We start from the raw sequence: 16,858 nt of genomic DNA on the forward strand, positions 1-16,858 counted from the left end.
CCACCTAAAATACAAACCAACAGACTTACTTGTGAAAAGCTACTAGATCAGAGGCGGAAAGAACTTAATTGGTGTTATAAAAGATTATTTTTGTTTAAATTATAATCCCGTTCTTTGTACGCCAGTAACATATTATTCAAGCAATAACATTCTTTCTGTGTGACATCTAAGACATTTTCTCATTTTTAAAGTATGCCACATGATTGATATCCCTAACATAATCAAAGAAGTAAATTATACAATATTACCAGAAGAAGCGTTTAAGAAAAATCTCTCAGCGATTAGATGTATCAATTGATAAACCTCATTGAGCTTAAAAAGATATCATCATTATAATCATCAACTTAAGTATTTTGCCATTATTGGATAGAATACTTGCTGCAGATGAGATGCTTCCGTATTCCATGATCTTCAGCTAACCTTTTTATCTTCACGTATGATTTTTCTGTTTTGATACCGTCCATCAGTTGAAATCTTGTTCACCTCTACCTCTCTTTCCTGCCACCATACCCTCTAGCACGCCCCTTATGACGCTATCTCTTTTAGCCAATGCGTCAACTAATTGCGCTTCCTCTTCCCAATTACGTCTAGAATTGTCCTTCTCTGTTCCACTGTTTGTAACACCTCATTTGTTTTACACTCAGCTTAGCTAATTCTCTGCACCCACATTTCGAAGGATTCTAGTCTTTTTCATTGCATCTGACTCATGTTTATCTTTCTGCTCATGTAGTACAATACTCCACATAAAGCTCCTGAAGCGCTGTTACAAAGAAATAGCTATATTTCTCACTAAGAAGGTCCTATTAGCCTACCATAAGGATACCCTATTATTTCTAAACAATTAAGATTCTTTTCAAATAATTACTTAAACCTTACATTAATTATTCTAGATAATTTTAATATCCAGTGATGAATTACTTACTTAAATTAGCATTGTATTCTAAGTTTATTTATTGAAAACATCAAACTTTCGGATGTAAATAAATCTGATGTATTACACGGCTCAAGACGGAAGCCGAAACTGGATAGTAAGTGAGTGACGCTGCCAAATGTGAAAAACAGAGTGCGAACGCATTTGACATTGCTGTAGTGTACTTATATATTAGATTGAACCTGAAAAAGAGAAACGAGTACGCTATATAAAAGTTAATCTTATTATGATTTGGACTTCAGTAAGTAATGTGCTTACCCACGAACACATGTTTCATTTGCAGCTAAATGATAACTCTGCATTTTGTAACATATATCAAATTATTCGAAATACCTTTGCCCTCTGAGTTACATGTCTTAGGGGAATATACACGCGAGCGGATACGTAATAGTATAATACGTACTTCGTATCAACAATCTATCACCTAAGAGCATTTGCATAATTTGGAGCTTAGTGGCAACCTCGTCTCTTGTTCAAAGTACCTAGCTATTATAAATACTTTTACCCGCTAACTTACATGTTAGAGAGAATTGTGAATACGTCACAGCAAAAATGATACCTAGTACTATGTACTAGAGGTAAATAATATGTTTACCTACAAACATTTCCTGAATTTGCAGCTTAGCAATTTCACATTTCGTTACAGCTACCTGGTTGCAGAAATAATTTTACTTGCACATTTATAAGTTGGTACAACGCTATAGCATTTATAACATAAAAATTTAAAAAAATGTTCTATGTAATTATTAGTTGTTTACTGAATTATGAAAATATGCCACTACAATGTAAAATCTAATTACTTCTGTTTTTCTCTTTCTTTACAGCTCAGTCAAGATACAGGCTACGTATTGTACTCAGCACTAGGGTCATTTTACATTCCCAGCTGTATAATGGTGTTTGTGTACATACGAATATACTTCGCTGCCAAAGCTAGGGCCAGGAGGAACATACGAAAGAACCCGAAACCAAAACAAGAAAAATGCACTAGTTTTACAACAGGGAACAATAAATTGGGGGGAGGGGGAGGTGGTAAACATGTTAGACTAGCACCTTTAGCTTCCCCAGTGGACAGAAATGGGAACAATTCCCCACAACGGACGGTAATGGTAGAAACCGGTGTTGGTACGGACAGTGGAATAGGTGGGGACGGACAACCTCCGCAGCAACAAGATCCTCAACAACCGAAAGTGATTTCAATACCTATAGTAACATGTGACTATGCGTCCGACATTAGCACAAGTGACGCGGACGCTTCGATGCAAGAAAACGGTGCCGTGTATCTCGAAGCACCAAAACTACAAAAGGATACGCTGAAAGTAAGAAATCCTATGGCGAGTGCCTTTAGGGACTCATCGTTATCGATAAACGGAGATGTGCAATGTCCTCGTGAAGAAGTGTCATCTCGCAGCGGCGTTGAAAACGATATGGTCAGCGAATTCGATCCATCATCTTCAGACTCGGGTGTGGTTAGTAAGTGCGCTGTTGTCAAACCGTTAAAACTTAAATTATGTCAACCAATATTCGGTCGCCGTACGTCTAAGGCGAAACGGGAAGTGATAGATATGGGGAAAGTGAACCAAAAGGCAAAAGACCCTGAAAAGGAAAAACGACGATTAGCTCGTAAGAAAGAGAAACGAGCAACCCTAATTTTAGGGTTAATTATGGGATCATTTATATTGTGCTGGTTACCTTTCTTTTTCTTGTACATATTAACCCCTTTATGTCCGGTTTGCTACATACCGGACTGGGGTTTTGCAACAGCGTTTTGGTTAGGGTACATGAATTCAGCTCTCAATCCCGTAATATATACTGTATTTAATAAAGATTTTAGAAGGGCATTTAGGAGAATTTTGTTCAAATGATCGTTTGAAAAACTATTGTGTTATACAAAAATACTTAAAAATACTATGGAATGGCTATGGAAGTCAGACGTATCCCGCAAACTAAAGAGACACATATGTTATGTTAAGATAGCTTGAACTTTTTCAGAATACAGAATATTTTGAAAATTAAACTGGTTGTTACACAGTTCTTGTGAAAGATTAATAAAAATATTAATAATAGAAAATAACCTTCGGGTAACAGAAACGAATGTTATATGGAATTCCAAAATATTTTTTCCCTCTTCAATGTTTGTTACGTATCACAAAATTAAAGCAATGATCAAAACTGTGATATTTTGGAAGTTTAACATGTTACGTAAACATCTAATTTGCGCTTTGTTTGTAAATATATTTTCAACATAGGTTATATGTAACAAAAACGTTCTATTATTTTGGTTTTTCAAAGTTTATTTCTGAAGACAACCCGTGTTTGTATATCCATGTATGTATTTCTAACTATATGTGAATTGCAGTATGTCTGTTTGATAGTGGAACAAAATAATTATATGCAAAAACTATATACGAAACAGTCAAAATGGTATATAACATAATTACTAGGTGATGTCTAAGGAAACATTTTAATTCTAATATTAACATTTAAAAATATATAATGCTTATCTGTTTTATGTGTTGTGACTAGAAAATAAATAGTCATAGTAAAATACTTTAGATATTTTCTCAGTTACAAGTATATTAATTTTTTTGATATTATTATTATTATTATTATTACAATTAGAATGCTGTCAATATTATTATCATAATAATAGTTATTATTATTACAACCAATCACAAACAATACTTATACACTTTCTATTATGTGTAATACAACAATAATCCCACCAGCAAAGATAAAGCATCTTGTTTGAAAAACGTACTATAAGCACTGGTAGTTTGTGTTCACTTGCAAGAAAATACTTTCTTTACACTCTTTCAAATATTTCCTTTACACAAAAATCCATGTATGTTATTTCACAGAATTAACCAAATATTTTCATTCAAACAACCAAGTGTTATGTTTTTATTGGTAGTTTTACTACCATTGCTGGTACAATCACGATGTATAAAATACATAAGTATTTTTAAGAGAAAAATGGTGTTGTAAAAATATATATAAATTTATTGACTGAGTAACTGTTGTTGCCTTACTGTAATATACATATAAAATTGTTATTTATGTATATATAAATACATTCATAGGTTGTAATAAAAAATAGTAACTATAAACATTGTGTAATCATGAAACATGGTCGTCTTCCACAGTACATGATTGTAAATAGTGTCTTTTAACAAAATAGTATTTAGTAACTTAATTAGTGAGAAATTCGTTCTAATAAATTACACGATAACTTCATTTCTACACCTACTATGAAATGTAATTTACTTACCACCACCACTTTGAAGATTGAAACAGATGTACATAAACATGGGTTATTACTTTATTTCTTCATAAAATAGTTTTTAATTATATATGGAGATTTGGAACCAAGAAAAGAGGTGTTAATGGGTTTTGTATGTCTTACTTCTACCTAAATCATAAAAGCAATATATTTTATATCTAAATGTTTGGCTTCAAATAAAATTGGCATTAATAAATCGTAATTTACTCGTGTCTAAAACAAAAAGAATTTTTAGTTACAAATAAGTTAAAACAGATATTAATTCGTACGGTATATAACTATCTTCCCTATACACGTAAATGTTCTATTTTTAATTTTTTAAAGATATCAATCAAACAAAACAATATTACTGGATATGATACAATCAGGTGTTTTTTTTACATAAAATGTAGTTTATTTTAGGCTATTGTTTGTAGTTTTAAATCAGGTAAGTTAAATATTATTGGATATAAAATATGGTTTATATCTATCTATGTTTTTTTAATATCATCAAAATTCAAATTCCTATAGCATTGACTCAAAAAAATAATTATAATTGGGTGTGTCAGATAGCTTCAAATTTACTTAAAATATTATTTACATTCATCTTATTTCTGCAAATTCTAAACTTTGCAGAGTCAGTAAAAATCGTAATTCATTTATTTTTATATTTATACACAATTCATTTATAACTATTGTAGAAATGCAAATATATTATAATCTGTTTTACTTGAAAATTATACTTTGTTTACAACTGCTTTCTTGAAGGTTTGGAGCATTCAAAATCACCATAGTAGTAATGAATTTATTATCATAAATTTGTTACCAAACTTGTTGGAAGTAATATGTTTACTGTTTGACAACATATTTCCGATGTAATTACATTAAATAGAATTAACATTGGAAAATTTTGAAAATAAATTAAGGATATTTTCTTTGAATTACTTTTCGGCAATTATTAAAATGTTATCAACTTGGTTTTACGACCGTAGTAATATAACTCAAGTATTGAACAATCTAACTGGATGTGTAAAGTTACTAAACGTTTCTCAATTCTAAATCTAATTGTAAGTTTATATATTATTTTGTAGATAATTTCAATATGCATTTATGCTTGAAATCGTTCAAAATGATATATATGCCATAAGTGATGATATAATGTTCTTTCAGGAAATTGAAAGAAACTCAATAACATATGTGGTTTTCTGGTATTAATAACAACTTCAACATAATGCGCATTATTTTTAATTATTTCCATTTATATGTTCAAAGTATAATTGGTGATCTTTCAAAATTGAAGAACAAAAAAGACATATTTTCTAATAGACTATTATAATAAATAAGTTATACTTTATCTTTTGAAACTTGAGCTCAAATATATGTTTCAAAACAGAAATAGATATTGATATATAGGCTTGCTACTCACATATATGTTTATAAACTGTTAAGTGGAATACAAACAGGTTTGATTCTCTATGTTTATTTGGATAACATTTATAGTGTGTTCTTAACATAATTTAATCTTTTAAAAAATTCTAATTTTTGAAGATTCAACAATTATCGTAAACTGCTAGGGATAATTGTCGTTTGAAGCTGTACAGATCTATTCAGTTTAACACCCTGTATTATACAACTGGAAAATGATTAAAAGTGAATGGCGGTTATGTTGTAAGTTTGAAATTGAACCGTATACTGTGGCTCCTAAAGGCAAATGAGATTGAAGTGTCTGATAAATTTCAATCTTACTATTTTAATTATCAACTTAATATGACTGTGGTCCTGTTCCAAAGTCCAGTAGTGTACGTGAGGTATTGTATCTTGAGAAATGTTGTTCTTCTTTAAGCAAATGAAATAATCAATTACAGTATGTAAATAAAATATATTATGGAGAATAACAATTTAAAACTAAAAATGTAGACAAAAATAAATTACAATTCTTGCACATATAAGATAACTGTCTTAAAATATCTTGGTAATTTTACTGCAAATAACATGTAGAAACGGAGAATCTGTGCTAGCAAAATCAAATATGATTCAGCTGAGGAATTGTGAAGAACGTTTTGCACATATAATATTTTTTCCTCGTTAAAAACATCAGAATTGATTATTTCTAGTAAGATGACGATGATAATTATTTCTAACTCTGGTCTATTCAAATAAAGTAGATTTAATATATTTGGAGAATCGAAAGTTACGAATTGTTTGTCGTAACTTGTAATAAGATATGTACGTTAATTACAGTATTCGAAAAAATATTGCAAGCATAATGTTTTTTCTTACACAACGATTTTCAGACATTGTTTTTTAACCTATAAATTAATTTACTTATTACCACCGTGTTTGTAAATCAATGCAGTTTAGTGTCTGGCAATATAGTTTTGATTTTTTAATTTTATTATGGTCTTTTATTTCATGTTTGTAAAATATGAAAATACGACTAACACGAATGTCAATGAAAATTAAAATTACGTAAATATTAATCTGAATTTTCTACCAATGTCTGAAAATAAAGCATTCATTAGTTTGATTTTAAATTAGCAAAGAGAGAAATCAGCCGTACCTTCCTTGCATTAACATAAATTTCGTCAAATTTCTATTTGCTATTTCTTGACGCATTACTTAATTTGCGAAACTTTATGTTCAAATATCTAGTTCGAACTTATAACTGCCTCAGTAAAGCTATGTCATTAACTGAATATTTTGATACGTAAAACAATTTAAAGTAATTAAGGAGAACGAGTTCAATTAATAAAGATAATGAATGCAAATGGTATCTTTGCTCATCCAAACATGGTTTTAAAATATTCTTCCTTTTTTATGCCACGCACAGTCATTTGAATTGGCAAACCTAATTATGTTATTGTGTTCAGATAAGATCTTAGAAAGCTAAAAAATAGTAACAATAAAGAATGTTATACATACAAATTGTGGCATGATTTTAAGTACATAAAAGCTATAACTTCCAATTGATTTTTAGATAACCATAGGTTTTGTTTGAACATGTTTATTAGCATACTGACACAAATTATCTTTTAACACAAAACACAGCTATTACAATATCATCATATTATGATGTAGGATTTATTGAAGTATATTAACATAATTCATTGGGATACGATATTATTTATTACAATATGATATATAATTTATTTGTAAATCTAAATTATGTAATTTAATATGAATTTATTTTGTTATATATGGAAGTTAGGATGAATTTCCTTTTGAAATTGAAAACGTTAAATGACAAATACCAATCATAATCAACCAAAATTAATTACGGATTTTTTGTATATTAATAAATTTGTTGACAATTTTACTTTGAAATAACTTTCATTTCTATTAAGATATATCAATTGTCAAAGAGTGTATGTTTCTAGTCTTAAACGATTTATTATGGAAGTCTTAAATAAGTAGGAATAGTTGAGAACACACAAAATCATCTAGAAGTTTGACAATTAATGAGTTTTCCATCCATTTTTCAACAACAAATCAATAAAAGTTTCACATTATGATATATTCAAAAGAGAAAGACCTTCCTGATGACATGATTTGGAGAGATTCCGGTTCTAGGAAGCTAGCATTAAACAATATTGCGGAAAATGATTCTGATATAGAAATATAGGAGAACTCTTATATTTAAATTGTCCTCCGAAACTACAAGCTAAAATCCGATCATTTTTCATCTCAAAACTTTCATGTTCAATCTAAAGATTAAACAAGAAACATGATTATATATTAGAACATGTGTTTACGCAGCCTGAAACAACTTTCTCGTATATGATTGAATAGTTCAAACTTTTAGAAGATTGGCCTGCTCCATATAACATAAACTAAATCTTGTTCAATAACATGCAGAAAATCTTAGACTTCAAAGAGGTAGTGTTGAATCTGGAATTGAAGAATTAATCACAATAATAATTTCTTCTCCTTTTGTATGTTGTCTATTACCCTACATTATATACATAAGAACAAAATCGTGAGTTGAATGTTACATGTTGGAGTATTCGTCTAAATCCTTCAATAGAAGTAAGAAAGATATACTTTTAAGTTATTTAGAGCAAAATTTGTAAGGGTTAAGTTAAATTCTTCTTTGTGTACTTTTATTACGATAAAAAATAATCGATATGTATTAATAATCTTTTAGTTAAAAAATAAAAACATATTTTCTTTTTCTTAAGGATTTTACCTAAAAGGATGAAATGCATATTTTATTTAATAGGTCGATATAATATTTTAATCAAATTGTTCATTTTTACAGAGGATAAATATCCTCTTCGACACAAAAGACTGTTGAAGAAGTCGAATCGAATCCAGAACCATCACTACGTGGGCTCATACGCTACCGGCTTAGCCACTATGGAGCTCAAGTTCAGACTTAAAAAATATATATTGAGTAATAGAAGATTTATAATCGCATGTCTTGCTTGTCACAACAAAAGGAAATCGATTAAGAGAAATGTAAGTTTGTATGTATGTATAAATTGGTTGGTGTTAATAAGGACAGGCTAATGAATGACTTTTATTTATTTTCTGGCTTTGTTTCCAAAGCTTTGAAAATCATGAAAACTTTCACTTGAACTTCTGAAATATATCCATACTAGCATTACAAACCTCTCTATTTTTGATTCTACTTGTCGTTTCTAATATCAAATTCATATAATCAAAATAGGCTAAAATCTGGTGATCCTCTTGGCTCTGGGTCCTTTCTTTAATTTTCCTTTTAGTCTATAAAAGACTTAATGCATAGTGATATTATATTGTCTTAAAAGTGAACTTCTGAATTAATTTCTGAAAGTCTTTTTGGGATAAGAGCATTTGCCATTGGTGTGAAGGATACAGGTTCGATATCCGGCGATAACTTAGGAGTTTCGGATATTATGTTACACAATAAGTCTAACGACTATCAATGTTGAAAAGGAACGCTGACAACTAATTCTGTCATTCAATGAATAATTTGATAGGTTATTTAATTGTAAAATTAAAATATTACAAACTCATTTTTTTTGTAATTCATGTAAAACAAAACTATTGATAGCTTAGGCTTTCCGTGTTCTAAAATGTTTTCATGTTTTCACAATTTGCGGTAAAGAACTTCTTTAAAACATCTTAAAAAGTCTCATGTTCCTGTACGAGTGCATACACACTATACATTATTCGGCGTAAGCTCTAAACTGCGATAAACAAAGCCACGTGAAACTAAATCTCACTGATTTGCTGTTGTCCTACCGACGCTTGTGCTCCTTCGCAAAATAGTTCATGTGATTGCATTATTGCTTTTACTATGAAGCTTCATATAAAACTGCTATATTATTATAAACGACAAAAATATAATACGAATTATCTAATAATACTGCAATCGAGTGTGGTTAATGAAACAATACAAATAAACACTAAGCATGTGCAGTAATTATGGCGCCAACTCAACTGTTGACGGGTGTTCTGCTTTTTAAGTCTGAAAGATGACTGGCATGAATCCCGGTTCCGCGAGTGTTGTGGTGAAACACCAACAAGGCAAACCTTTACTCACTAAGCAACAATTGTTTACGAGCGAAATTCAAATACTTTTTTTTTAATCTTTCGAATTTCTTTTCTTTCTTTTCTGCTGCTGCTGTAAGTATCTGGACAACACGAGACAGTATTGTCAAAATGCACGTGTATAATTTGCTCCTCCCGTGGGGAGTGGGAGTGATACATCACTAGCCAATCGTATTTGTGACAAGCGGAAGGATACAAATATTTTGTTTATCTAAGTTTAGAGCTTACGCTGAACAATGTTTAAGTTGAGAACGTTTGACTGAAGCTAAGATATTAAATACAATATTACGATATCCACATTAGGCGCTATTTAATGCAGATAATTCTTTGGCCAATTTTACACGTTTTTACATATGATCATTCCAAGCAGATATTATATTGCTAAAAAGAGCAATAGGATTAACATGTTTTTCTTTAATATCAGCATTCTAATCTCTAATCTCTAATGGCTACACTTATAGAATGGAGTTTCAATTATTTGATAATAACTGGTAAAACTGGTATACAATCTATTTGATTATAGCAATTTAGAGGAAGAATCAGAAACAATCTATCTTTTGAGAAACAACATGCTAATAAGCATTTTTATAAAGTTGAAAGTGTAGGACATAAAATGTGAACTAGTATTGAGTAAGGATAAGATAGTAACATAGACGGTTTCATACATAAACTCTTTAAGTGCATTACTCATAATAAAATTATGATGCAAACTACACAATTTTGTCAAAGATTCAGGTAAATGGACTTAATTTTTGGATTAATTAAGAAATTTACTATGTAGTGTATTATTTTAATCAAGAATCAAATTACATATGATAACTGAGGTCACATCTCATTTAGTCATATTGATACGTCCTTCTTAAATTAGTGATTAATATAGCACATCATCCGAGTTAAATTTCTAGTACAATGTAAATTTCTTCTTTTGTTATCTCTTATTTCTTCAGAATTAATATAGAATTATACATTTCTATTGAGTGAATGAAATAGCATAATGATTTATTATAAAACAATAAGATCAAATATGAAGTAAAACATTCTTACATGACATTGAGAAAGGATAACCTATTTAACTTAATCAAATAATTTTTAAAATTTTATGCTATTAGTAATATATAAATCAAAAATAAATTATCGCGTTCATTTGTAACGTTGTTTTCTGGGGCTAGCGTTTCTGTTAAAACTCCTGTAAATCCATTGAGTTAAAATTTGAGCTTTGGTAACCAATTCAAGTTTACCCAATAAATAAGAACAATTGAATATTGTGTTAAATTCTCTGATTACTGAGAGCTCTAATCAGAACTTGGGAAATAAGAAATACTTTTTGTATACCATTAATTTTTGGTTTTTGGGTGAGTTATAAACAACTAATAAATACGTTATTAATGGTCTCCAAGAAAGACGCAAGTCCCAAATTAAGTTTTCCTTCCTAGAGGATCAATGTCAAAACAGCGGCAACATCACCGACGACGAATAACAGTAACCAACTTAATTTATGACTATATTTATTTCTGAGTCAATGCTAATAAATAATTGCAAAACAAATGTATTTTGAACCTCTGGATGTGAATTCTTTAAATAGTTTAGCACACTTTTATTTTTACACTAGATTAAACCAGAAGGAAAAAATAACTGAAATTTAGTAGATTAGCTGGACCGGAATGCTGTTCCGAAAAATGTTTTTCTTACATCTTCTCTAGTTCAGAAACAAATTGGCTAAGAGCCGCTTATGTTATAGCCATTTGCGATAAATGCTTTTTCCAACCTAAATCATAACTGAAATTTGTTATCGCGTATTTAATATTTCATAAAAGATTGTAATTGTTCGTGGATTACCTTATTGTTTTTTTATAAATCTATATCAATTTGAAAACTTGTCATGGATTATAGATTGAGCTACAATTTCGATAAATTTGTTCCATGCCATAAGCTGCATTAAAATTTCATCAAATAGAGTCTAAACTACCTACTATATGATATAAGCTACTGCCTTATACGAAGGAGTAAGTGGAAGACAGGTGCATAGGTATGTCAGATTAAAAATAAAATACAATAAATTTATTCTCGATTTTAACATTAATTATTTTATTAGTGATGTAATTATAATAATAAAAATCTTATCTTTTCAGCATAATCTTATCTTTTTGTAGTAGAACGCTACTATAACTGTAGAATTTGATGTGGTTTGAAACAGAAGATTTCAAGAGTTACATAGTATACTTAAAAAGTTTCACATTTGTACATTCTCTGAATTGCATGCTTTATAACTATTAGTAGTAGAAACACTGGTATAAAACATGTAATACAAAATTGCATATTTCAAACTCTTGCAAAAGAAATTTTCTCAAACGTCATATCACTATATAATTTTAAATTATTTAAGATAAAGATAGTAATGTAATCAAAGTACCTAAATATCACTTGTAATTTTAAAGTATTTAATATATATTCTGTTCTTGCAAAACACTAAAAGAAAAGCGATAAACAATTGCTATAATTTCTTCACATTAAGATTCGTTCATTTTGGTTTAATTATAGATTTTTAAAAAATTGCAATATCCACAATACTATTATTGTTTCCTGAAGATACTTATCACACTAATTTGTTGGCAGGATCACTAAGCACACAAAGATAACACAGTGGTAATCATAAATTTACACATTATTAAACAATGGAAAGAATTATCTCACTCACTCAAATTAAGAAGCAAATAACTCTTCTAATCCACGTAACTAAAGTGTAAGATGTTAATATCATCAACATCGAACTAGAATGCTTTCATTTAATAACTTAATGAATAAATTTTATTCGATAACAGATTCCTATAGTCCATACAACTTATTTGGCTCTTTAACTTCCACTGTCAATAGATATCTTATTGATGGAAGAATTATTTGGGTATGGTAAGTAAAATCTTGGCATTTTAGGAAATTTTTAAAATAAATTTCTATCTATTTCCGGATTAATACGGTATTTAACTTTTTAACGTGGAATCGTGCAACATATTTTAGCGTAACTCTACAAATGTCCATCTCTAAAATTTTCGCAAATTTATATTCTACTAGTTTCCAAAAGTACAGTATTTACTTTTCTTCAAAATGTTGATATACTTTCTCGTTTCAGAATTAATTATATCCACATCGAATGAGTAATTAAAATATTTGTATTTGCCAAATTATCTATAACATTGATCTGCTATTGTTGTCATACTCCTATTCAAATCAGACAATACTTAGTATGATCTTATCTTCAACATCAATGGCTAGCCCGGAGATGAGAGTAAATTACGCGAGTTGCTTGTTGTGATCTAACTAGGTAGCACAAAGAAACAAGTCAAGAACGAAAAAAGATGCAAATAAATTGTCAATTTAAGTTCAGAATCACATTCCCCAGATTGTGCCTGCAGTTTCCTACAACTTAAAGATACCTTAAATTACATTTTTAAAATGTTTTGTTTAATCATTAAAATGTATATTATTTATGTTACTTCGTTTAAATCTCCTCAGAAGACGCTTATCGTTTTAGGTTTAGAATCTGGTAACTCTTGTTCTGTACAACTAATTTTTAGTGTATTACTATTAAAGGTACAATCCAAACTCCATAAGTAAAACAACAATGACGTGAATTTAAATATTGTACAATTACACGTTATTAAAATTATCTGTCTGCGACACTTCTTATTTGAAGAATTAAGGAATCGTAAGTATATGTTTGCAGATTGTAGTGTATTATTTGGTTTTGTAAGGAAGATAAACGTAACGAAAATAGTAATTTCTACAAATTAATTTTCAAGAAAACCGCTGAAACTTCCCTGAGGAAAAGAGATGACAAACAAAATAATATGAACCTTTTTACTTTTTTATAAACCGTGATTCAGACTAGTTAAATGATGTAATATATGTGACATATTGTGTATAATATTGTATAGATCATACGTGTAAAATTTAAGAAATACACTTAAAGTTATGAAAGATTCATCCGATGTAAACAAGAGTGTTCCAAAAACTGTAAGATTTATGAAGAAAATAAGGTGACGACGTGTAAATAAATATATTTTCAGTTGTTGATGGTGGATTGAATATGGCGACCATACATACGATACATAACTAGAACCTTAAACCCTTAATGGATGCCTATGAGCCCCTTGCATCCTTTAAGTGTTTAATTGTCATTAAATATAATATATATAAATAAAAAAAGACAAGCATATATATATATATATATATATATATATATACTGTAAGTAACTGGTCTATTTTCTTATAGCACAACAAGACGAGAGTGTGTTTCCGTAAAATTCATAATGAATTCTATATTATGTATGTACATTTATTAGTATATTAGATTATAGAAATTATTAAATAGGGGTTATTTTTATTACTACCAATAATAATAATTATTATTATCATCCTCATTATCACATGACCATTAAAACTTTTTTTAAAAATGTAAGAATTATATATATAAGAAACAGAGTATATATGAATACTCTCATCTGTCCCCATGTGCCTCCTAACGTTATGTGTGTCATTGTGTCCAAATACTATTAAGCATTGATAAATAACATTAAGGTCTATGATAAATAAATTAACATTGTAGAAAATAACATTTAAGTAACGTAGTGATGATTTTAAAACTCACACATTCACTAGTGTAAAAGTTTCTTCTATTCCTCTATTTAATAATAATGAAAAAAATGAATTAAATATATACCTATTATAAGAAGAATCCCTACAGTATGTTAATGGCATTGTGCATAAATAAAATTGTTTGTGCTACCTTTTTTTCTTTATGAAGAATTTAACGTATATAAATATGTGATAAAGTATATTTGAATTATTGAAAAAATATATATATATTGTATGTATTATCACAAAGAGTAATAACAATAAATATTTCTGTTTTACAATTATTTTCGTGTCTGTTTTTTTCTGGTATCTATTTTACTTGCTGTTTGTCTTGTTATATAAAACACTGTCATATAAAACATTTACATTATGAAGACATAGCCTGGTAAGAAAGTATTACTCAACATATGTTCATTAGTACTTTCATTAGGATTTAACAAAAACTTATAAAGTGCATAATGTAAAGCTATATATATATATATATATATATATATATATATATATATATATATATATAGTTACTGCGTTCTTAGATATTAATATTATCTCTTCATTTCTTATGAGATTTGGAAGGAACCATAGATGCTATATGATCTTCAGAAAGTGTAACAGTTGACTTATCTAACGTGTACGTCATCTTTGGTGCGCGTGCTCCAGGTTTCTTTTCCCTTCGAATGGAACTGAATGTATTATGGATGTTTGGACTCCTCTTGAAACTCCAGGTCCATTTCTCAAATAGTCTAGTTGCTGAAAAGGAACAGTAAACTTCATAAAGCAAACCAACAATAAAAATATACAGGTCCAATTTAAATACACGACACATAACTTGGAACACTATTATTTGACAGATCAAGAATTGGTGTTTTAATTAGCGTATAATCATAATGTGGAACTTAAGCAAGTAGTAACAAGGAATGAGTCAGGTATCGAAAATTACATGATATTTAAGTCAAAAAGGATCTCACTTTTAAAAAGTACTAAAAGGTACAAAATAATAAAAATACTAAAATGCGGGTAATAGTAGTAATAAAGCGCACAAATTTTGCTTAATACCACTAGATTCGAGGAACACGTAACTGGGAGGTGCTCTATCGGCTTAGATTCGATTGTATTTTCATGACACACTTTCTTGACAGTGTCATCATAACGCGGTCATTTATTTACTCATTTGTGAGCATAGTGACAGAAAATGGACCACAAATTTTGTAGAATCAGAAAATAAAAGTTTGGGAACAATTAGGTAACGATAGACTTTCAAGAAGTTATATGAAAAGTTATTTTTCATTGAAGAGCATATGTGTGGTAAGAAGAACATTATTTAATGCGAATCGATCCCTTACTTAGTCAATTTCTTGCTTCATGATTTCCTCACGATCAGATACAGGTAAATTATTTACATATATTATTTCGTAAGTTAACAAGTATGAAAATCATTGATGTCTTGAAGCTCAATAGATATTTGTAGATAGGTAGATTTTGTGAAATGATTATACAGAACGCTATAAGTTAACCATCAAACTTGTGAAGATTCGTTATAATTATCCCAAAAGACCTGAAACACAAGTATACGCTATCCTATTCTCTTTCGGTACTAATTCATCAGGACATCACAGAAATCGCTCACGATCATTTTTCCTTGTAGAACGATCTTGACTTTGTCTTGAATAAATGCAGTTTATTGTATTTGTTCTTTTGTTACAAGTGTGTAACTAGTACCCTAGTAGCAAGACAAGCTTTCGCCCAGTATTTGCAAGCGATACTTTAGACTCTTCAGAGAGTGTAATAGCATCACTAGAAGTTCATTGGTTATTGACTTGACTTTACTTGTAAAAGGCTTGCGTCAAGCTTGAATGGAACACTGAATGCAAGGTTGCCCCATGTAACAACGTTACTGGAATCCAGCTTGCGGCATGTTTGCCCATTTTCCAATCAAGCTGGATGTAAACTTGGCCGACTTCAGATTACAGCTTCAAGATTACTTCGGATTCAAGATTACAGCTAGCGGTTTGAAAGTCGTCTCTGCTACTAGGGTAAGTACCAATGAGCTTTTGTCTTAGTAACTTCAGTACGAATTACAAATACACTCATCTCCGTCAGTTGACGTGAAACCGGTACCGTGATTGAGCTGTTTTTGTGCTCGGAATCAGAAGAATCACTTTCTGAGATTTCGAGCCTGGAGTGCTCAAGTCACCAGCAGTCTTTCTGAATCTGTCGTAGAGGGGTCTCGTAGTCTGAATATTTTTGAGTAGCTGAATGAGAAGCCTTATTAAAGAAACACCGACTGGAATAAGACGTCCGAGTCTTCGGACTCGAGACAAAGCAATATATAATATTGCGAAAGGCATATTATCTTTGTCACCACTGGTGGCTCTAGAGAAGTTACAATGGTACAGTCGTATCCTCACTTGTTTCATGAAGGCGGAACATAGTCTGTTTTATATTTGTATACTATGTATTACAATACAATTACAATACATGTATTCTATTCAATAAATACAAGCTTT

At 29.8% G+C, this 16,858-nt stretch overlaps 1 protein-coding gene across 1 annotated transcript in view; it reads left to right on the forward strand.

Moving 5' to 3' along the window:
• LOC145666275 (alpha-2B adrenergic receptor-like) overlaps window positions 1–14,638 on the forward strand; it is a 128,856-nt gene extending 114,218 nt beyond the window's left edge. The window contains exon 5 of the mRNA XM_081733338.1: window positions 1,756–14,638. Coding sequence (XP_081589464.1) covers window positions 1,756–2,793 — 1,038 coding nt within the window. The 3' untranslated portion in view covers window positions 2,794–14,638. The remainder of the gene's footprint in view (window positions 1–1,755) is intronic.
• Window positions 14,639–16,858: the final 2,220 nt, after the last annotated feature.

This window comes from Thermobia domestica, chromosome 12 (assembly GCF_964235325.1).
Source record: "Thermobia domestica chromosome 12, izTheDome1.hap1.1, whole genome shotgun sequence".
In the NCBI taxonomy this organism is placed as follows: domain Eukaryota; kingdom Metazoa; phylum Arthropoda; class Insecta; order Zygentoma; family Lepismatidae; genus Thermobia; species Thermobia domestica.